We start from the raw sequence: 6,733 nt of genomic DNA, 5'->3' as shown, positions 1-6,733 counted from the left end.
GAAGCAGAGAGGCAGCTGCCGAGTGTGGTGGTCGCTGGCCCTGGCCGCCCCCAGCCCCAGGCCTGGAGCCCCGCCCTGACCAGCCGCGGCTTTTTCCCCGCCCTTTGACCCCTGACTTTGCATCTGGGATACTCAGCCCTAGGACCCCTCCTGGCAGGTCCTGGGTCTCCCCTGGGGACAGTCTGCTGGGCGTCCACTGGTATCTTCCCCCCGATGGGGTCTCCCTGTTCTAGGACCTTCTGCTCAGCTTCACAGGGCAGTGTGTGGACTTGGCTGGGGTCACTGCTAGGGTTAGTGCCTAAGTCATGGCCACCACTCCTCGGGCCTGCTTAGGGAGCTCTGGGCTGGCTGATGGCACCTCCTGTGACCACTTGTGTTCTTCGGGTGACCTGGAGACCTGAGGGCCTTTGGGAAGGACAGGCTGCAGCCTGGGGCCCTCTAGGAAGGAGCCTTTGGTGAAGGAGCCAGCCATGCCCCTGTTTCCAGGTTTCTCAATCGTCCCGGGAAATGGAGAAGTGGCGGGGCACACTGACGTAGCTCAGCCAGCAAGCTTCTCCTTCCTGTCTCTTGAAACGGGCTGATACTGTTGGAAGGGGCGGGCGAGGTTGTGAGCCGGTTCCCAGCCATCTGGCAGACCTGGGACCTGGCCCTGCCACAGCCTTCAAGGGAGTGCCCCAGAGCCTGCAGTCTGTGGTCTGCAGATGGGCTGGTGTGCCCAGGCCTGAAGAGCTGGCTTCCCCAGGCTGGCACTCAACCCGACGTCCTTCGCCCCTTCTTCCCTGCAGCGCCCGAAGGGCTTGGTCTTGTGGGTACAGCTCCACAATCAGGTTGTGGAGGGCTACTGAACCGGGGTCCTTTATCAGGCTCTGTGTTTAGGTGTGTGTTTTCCTTGGGACACGATAGAGTGGCAGTCTCGTCACTGCAGGTGTGTGTTGAATGCTCGGTCCTCTGTCAGCATGGGCCTGGTGGCTCCGCTCTGTCCTTCCCTTTCTGGGTCTGTGTTTGGCCGTCCCTGAAGACCCGGCACCCTTTGCAGGCAGTGGCACTCGGGTAGGCCGTGGGGCTGGGCCACAGCCGGAGGTCTTCCTTGCCCTGCCTAGTTAGAGTGCTGGAAGCTGAGGGCCCGGGGACGCTGGGTTATTTATGGGAACCCTGGTGGAGACAGACCAGACCCACACTTCTATCTTGTTTGCAAAGCCTGTCTGCTTCCTGCGCCCCTGCCTGCCCTGCTTCCCCACACTGCTGCAGGGGGAGCGGGGACCTGGCTGCCTACCTGTGCAGCCCGTGCTTCTGACATTCAGTCCCCTGTGCCTGAATCTGGGGTTGTTGTCAAAATGGCCCTGTAGTGCCAGACTCTGGGTAGAGGTGGCAACTGGACCATTGTTCAGTGGGGCCCCCTGGAAGGTCACTCTGCTGGCCTCAACATCCACCTCTGCTGGTTTCATGGCCCCAAAGCCAGAAAAGCAGAGACCGGTTAGACCTGGAGCGGCAGGCACCAGGTGCCCGGGCCTATCTAGTTGGCTTCTAGCCCCAGCAGCCTGGCCCCGACAGCCAGTGAGTGGATGCCTACAGGGTCAAGGTGTTCTGACATGTGGTACCTGTCACAGGGTGGGCAGTTACTGTCCCTGTGGTCGTGGGAGTAACAGGCTACCCCTTAGGGTCACTGAGGATCAGGAGGACTGTGGAGGTTCACATCTACAGAGCTCTGAACTGGAGACCTGTCCCATTGGATGTCACCGTAGAAGGCAGTACCCCTGGGATGCTAAGCGGCCTGAGTAGTAGGGAGGGCGGGGACCCCTTGAAGGTTTTCCTGGCTGGGGCTGAGGGGCTCTCTGCACCCTTCCTGGGGAGGAAGTTGTGGCTTATCATTTGATCAACAGAGACGTGGACTGGCAAACAGAGAACGGCCTGCCCAGTGGCAGAGTGTGGGGTTCCCTGAGAACCTGGGGTGTGTACTGAGAAGGTTTCCTGGAGGAGGTCTCAGCATCGCCTTGGCAAGCTGTGTGTCTCTGACTCTCACCCAGGGCTCTGGGGCAGTGCTGAGTGGGCAAACCCAGAGGGAGAGCAACGCCAGGGGCATGGGAAGATGCAGTGGGCAGGGTCTGCAGGTGAAGTACCGAAGCATCTCCCCAAGGTGAGGAGCAGGGTGTCCAGGAAGCAGGGCTGGAGGGCCCTGGTGTGCTGGCTGGGAGCCTGGAGGCTGCTTGTGGGGTGGCCGAGGCAGGCTGTAGAGCAGAGGGTGGGCAGGGCTGGGATGAGGTGGCCGGTGATAGGCCCGGGGGTGTGTGGTCAGTCTGGCTGGGCATTGACTGTTCTTTGCTCTGCAGTGGAGAAATGGAGGCCTGGATGGAAGGCAGGCACTTGCAAGTGGGACGGAGAGTCCTGGCCCTGCTCAGTGAAGAAGGCCACTGGGGCTCAAGCTGGGAGCTCCCTGGGCTGGCCAGTGTGCAGTGGTGGTGGTAGGGGGTGTGGCCCCTGTAAGGGTTGCAGGAGAGGGCACCAGGGTGATGTCTGAGTCACAGCGTTTGGGGCTTGGAGGCACTCAGCTGAGTTCATGCACATTTGTGTGTAAATGCCAGCCTCATTGTCAGGTCGTGTCCCCAGAGAGCTAGTCACTAGAACCTGTGTGGGGTGTGGCAGGGCTTTCATCCAGCAGCCCTCTGCCCCTGCCTCCCACACTGACTGAGATCCTCCTGAGGTCACCCGTCTGCTCATGGTCAGAGGTCAGGTGGAGTCCTCAGTAGTGTAGCTCATGACTGCTTCCAGCTGCTTCTACTGGCCCTGTGACGTCAGCAGGTCTGTGACCTCTGTGCCTCAGTTTCCTCATCTGTAAGGGGGGTGTCCAGAAGTGTGCTCACGGGAAGTGTTGGGAGCCCTGGCTCTGGGCTTGCTGTGTCAGTGCCCTTTGTCACGTGCCAGCCTAGCATCCAGTGCGTCCTGTGGCTAGAAGGGCATCCCAGGCAGAGCTTCTGTGCATGTTTGGGCCTGAAGAGCAGAGTGTGGCTGCCAGGGACCCCTCAAAGACCAAGTAGACCCCAAGGTTCAGCTCTGGCTGGCCCCTCCTGTGCAGGAGGCTAAGCAGAGGAACAGGTCAGCTCCTTTGGCCACCTCTTCTGCCTCACTGCCCTCTCCAGGCCTGCACCAGGCTCAGTTCCAGGTACTAGAACCCTGGGCAGGGCTGCTCCTGTCCGCTTTAGCTGCTGGACCTGTCTCCATGGTGCCCGTGGCTGCAGGTGAGGGCAGCTCTCTTCCCAGTTGGCCCAGAAGGAGATGATATGCAGCTTGCTTGCTCCTGGAGCCTCACTCTCCAACTGTGTCCCTTTCGGGTCCCAGCCACTGTGAGTGCTGTGCTGAGCCAGCCCTATGCCCGGTCTGCAGGGACTGCAGAGGTCCTGCCTTTGGCGGTATGCAGCCGGAGGCCACCACAGCCTGCACCTCAGCTTTCCATGACCTGGGCCTCTGTGGGCTGTGGTTTCGTCCAGTCAGCCCTCCCCTGGAGAATCTGGGGCTCGTGTGGCAATACCTAGGCATGGGGGGTGTTGGAGCCTGGGTGGCCCCACTGGCAGGACCCTGCCCTGTGCACCTAGAGTGGGGCAGGGCTGAGTGGTTCTCACCAGGCCCTGCAGAGGGTGCCAGGGTTGGTGCTGTGGCACAGCAACCAGGCTGGCAGTGTGCTGTGAGGAGAACTGTCAGGTGTTGGGGGAGCTCCCTGGAAGAGGGCCTCCTGTGTGTCAGGGCTCTCCCCTCAGCGCCATGGACACGGGATGTGCAGCAGTGTCTTGGCCTCTACCACTCCATACCAGTTGTGACAGCCACAAATATCCCCAGATGTTGCCCAGTATCCCCTGGGTCAGGAGAGCCCATGAACCCCCCAGAAAGGCTCTGCACCTTCAAATTGGCCCTGTTGAGTCCCTGAACTGCTGCCCACATGGAAACCCACTCAGTGGGGAGGGGTAGAGGGGACAGTCCAAACCCTCCCTGCTCTGTACCCTCTGCCTCGACAGGAGTCTACCCTGGTGTCTACTGAGAGCAGGAAGTGGACTTTTTCTTTTTTTTTTTTTTGAGATGGGGTCTTGTTAAGTTGCTGAGGCTGACCTCAAACTTGTAATTCTCCTGCGTGGGCCTCCTGAGCCTCTAGAATCAACAGGTGTGCGTCACTGCATCGGGCCCTCCTCAAGTGTTTTTCCACGGGTGTCAGTACTTAGCGTTGGTAGTTGGACATTCTGGGCCAGATCATGCTCTGCTCTGTCCTGGGCATTGCAGAGTGCCGAGCAGCACTCCCGGCAGCCACCAGTCACCCCTGGGATAGTCACCCCATGAGAGTGGCTGCTCCTATTGTTTTAAAATTTTTAATATACATCTTTTAGTTGTAGACGGACACAGTGCCTTTATTGTGTTTGTGTATTTCTGTGCGGTGCTGAGGATGGAACCCAGGGCCTCACACGTGCGAGGTGAGCTCGCCCCGCCCTGGTTGCTCCTCTGTTCCCCAGGCAGAGCAGCCTGGCCTTGTCCGCACGCACCTGTGTCCTCGCAGCTGCTGGACCTGGGAGAGGTGCAGAGGGCTCTTTACAGGGAGGGGAGGCTATTTTTGGCTGGTGAGATCAGGGGCTCTGAGGACACAGCAGAGTGGGAGGCAGGAAACAGCTGTGCAGCCTTGGGGAGCTAAGCTGTGCTGGCGCCTGGACCCTGCAGGTGGCCTGGGGGCTGCAACACCTGGTCGGGGCCTTCAGTGTTGAGAGCAAGTTGGTCAGTGGTGCTGGTTGCTCTGTGCAGTGGCCCCAGCCCAGCCTAGCTCCTCCCAGTGGGGGCCCTGCACACAGCCATGAGGGCCCCACCTCTCACCCCCTGGGGGACCCATGCCCCAGGACCCCTCAGCCTTTCCTGGGCTAGGGGGGCAGGTCATGACCTGGGACAGTGATGTCCCCAAGAGTTCTCCTCAGTCACTCCACTTCCTGGGGGTGGCCGGCAGCTGGGAGCATGGATGGCTGGGCATAGGCTGACGGCTGGCTGGCGCCCCCCAGGCCCTGTTCGTGCTGTTCGTGCTGGCCTACATCCACATCGTCTTCTCCCGCTCACCCATCAACTGCCTGGAGCACGTGCGGGACAAGTGGCCACGGGAGGGCATCCTGCGTGTGGAGGTGCGCCACAACTCCAGCCGGGCGCCCGTCTTCCTGCAGTTCTGTGAGGGCAGCCGTGGGAGCTTCCCGGGCCTGGCTGTGGAGCCAGGTGGCCTGGAGCTGGAGGAGGAGGAGGAGGAGGAGCTGACCATGGAGATGTTCAGGAACAGCTCTGTCAAGGTGAGCTGCCTGTGGAGGGCTCAGCAGACCCCGTGACTGCAGAGGTGGGGGTGGTGGCTGCCTGGGAGGCCCTTGGGCCTCGAGGGCGTGGCACAGGCGACCTCTGCCTGCTGCAGCTGGTGTAGCCCTTGGTGACCTTTCCTGCATCCCTATTGGAAGCAGGGCTGGGGCACTGGGTGCTAGGATTTCCCTGTGGTCACGTGGGGACAGCAGCCAGTTGGGGGTGCTGCAAGCAGCCAGGGGCTGAGCCAGGGCTCAGTCTAAACTGAAGGCACAGCTGCTGCGGGGTGCGTCCCCGCCGTCACACTTCAGCAGCTGGGGCTTGAGGCTTGGATGGGCCTGTGCCCTGTGACCTCTGCAGTGTTCAGCTTTGCCTGTGTCCTGCCCTGTCCCTAGCTTCAGAGGTCGGACCCCTCCTGGAGAGGACCACATCAGGGCAGGCTTGGTGTCAGGGTGGGGGTCATCAGCCCCCAGCCCTGGAGGTGGTAGATGCCCCAGCCGGACCTGCTAACGCTCTGGTGCCTGGTTGCCTGCAGTTTGAGCTGGACATTGAGCCCAAGGTGTTCAAGCCTCCAGGTGGTTCTGAGGCCTTGAATGACAGCCAGGAGTTCCCCTTCCCCGAGACGCCCACCAAAGGTACGCACTGAGGCCATGTGCAGGGTGGGTGCTGAAGCCCCTCCCCACCCAGGAGAGTGGGTGTGGGGTGGACTGCCTGACCAGCTGTCCCCGCAGTGTGGCCCCAGGATGAGTACATCGTGGAGTACTCGTTGGAGTACGGCTTCCTGCGGCTGTCACAAGCCACCAGGCAGCGCCTGAGCATCCCGGTCATGGTCGTCACCCTGGGTGAGCCCGACTGCACAGCTGGGGCTGGGGTACCGGGTGGGCCCACCTTCACAGGGAGGGCCTCCATCCCAGCAGGCCCTCGGAGGCTTGTCCACCCTGATCCTTACCCACCCACAGACCCAACACGGGACCAGTGCTTTGGAGACCGCTTCAGCCGCCTCCTTCTGGATGAGTTCTTGGGCTACGATGACATCCTCATGTCCAGCGTGAAGGGCCTTGCAGAGAATGAGGAGAACAAGGGTGGGCCCCGTGGGGTGTGGGGGGTGGCGGGAGGGGTTTGGGCAGCACCTGCGCTCACTGCTGCGCCCCCAGGCTTCCTGCGGAATGTGGTGTCCGGGGAGCACTACCGCTTCGTCAGTATGTGGATGGCCCGCACGTCCTACCTGGCCGCCTTCGTCATCATGGTCATTTTCGTGAGTGCTGCGGGGCTTTGAGGGAGGGCGGGAGCCTGCTGGCGGAACCGCGGGGACAGCCCCTGACTGGCGCGGACCTCACTTGCAGACCCTCAGCGTCTCCATGCTGCTCCGCTACTCCCACCACCAGATCTTCGTCTTCATCGGTGAGTCTCAGCCGGCCACGGGGGGCGGGGCGGG

At 61.6% G+C, this 6,733-nt stretch overlaps 1 protein-coding gene and 1 long non-coding RNA gene across 3 annotated transcripts in view; both read left to right on the top strand.

Moving 5' to 3' along the window:
* LOC107157234 overlaps positions 1-3,970 on the top strand; it is a 9,230-nt gene extending 5,260 nt beyond the window's left edge. Inside the window, exons 2-3 of the long non-coding RNA XR_001505471.2 lie at positions 3,598-3,603; positions 3,960-3,970. This is a non-coding gene — a long non-coding RNA (uncharacterized LOC107157234). The remainder of the gene's footprint in view (positions 1-3,597; positions 3,604-3,959) is intronic.
* Positions 3,971-4,995: 1,025 nt separating this feature from the next.
* The window catches only part of Tmem259 (transmembrane protein 259), a 5,687-nt gene continuing 3,949 nt past the window's right edge, over positions 4,996-6,733 (top strand). The window contains exons 1-6 of one of the 2 annotated variants that reach the window (XM_015503563.2): positions 4,996-5,297; positions 5,834-5,933; positions 6,030-6,140; positions 6,258-6,380; positions 6,453-6,553; positions 6,642-6,699. In XM_015503563.2, coding sequence (XP_015359049.1) covers positions 5,268-5,297; positions 5,834-5,933; positions 6,030-6,140; positions 6,258-6,380; positions 6,453-6,553; positions 6,642-6,699 — 523 coding nt within the window. In that variant the 5' untranslated portion in view covers positions 4,996-5,267. Of the gene's footprint in view, positions 5,298-5,833; positions 5,934-6,029; positions 6,141-6,257; positions 6,554-6,641; positions 6,700-6,733 lie in introns of both variants that reach the window. The other variant, XM_015503562.2, reaches the window with a different exon arrangement.

The sequence above is a fragment of the Marmota marmota genome, unplaced genomic scaffold (assembly GCF_001458135.2).
Source record: "Marmota marmota marmota unplaced genomic scaffold, marMar, whole genome shotgun sequence".
Taxonomy (NCBI): domain Eukaryota; kingdom Metazoa; phylum Chordata; class Mammalia; order Rodentia; family Sciuridae; genus Marmota; species Marmota marmota.
Note: the sequence above shows the minus strand (reverse complement) of the source record. Positions and strands in the feature narration are given on the sequence as shown.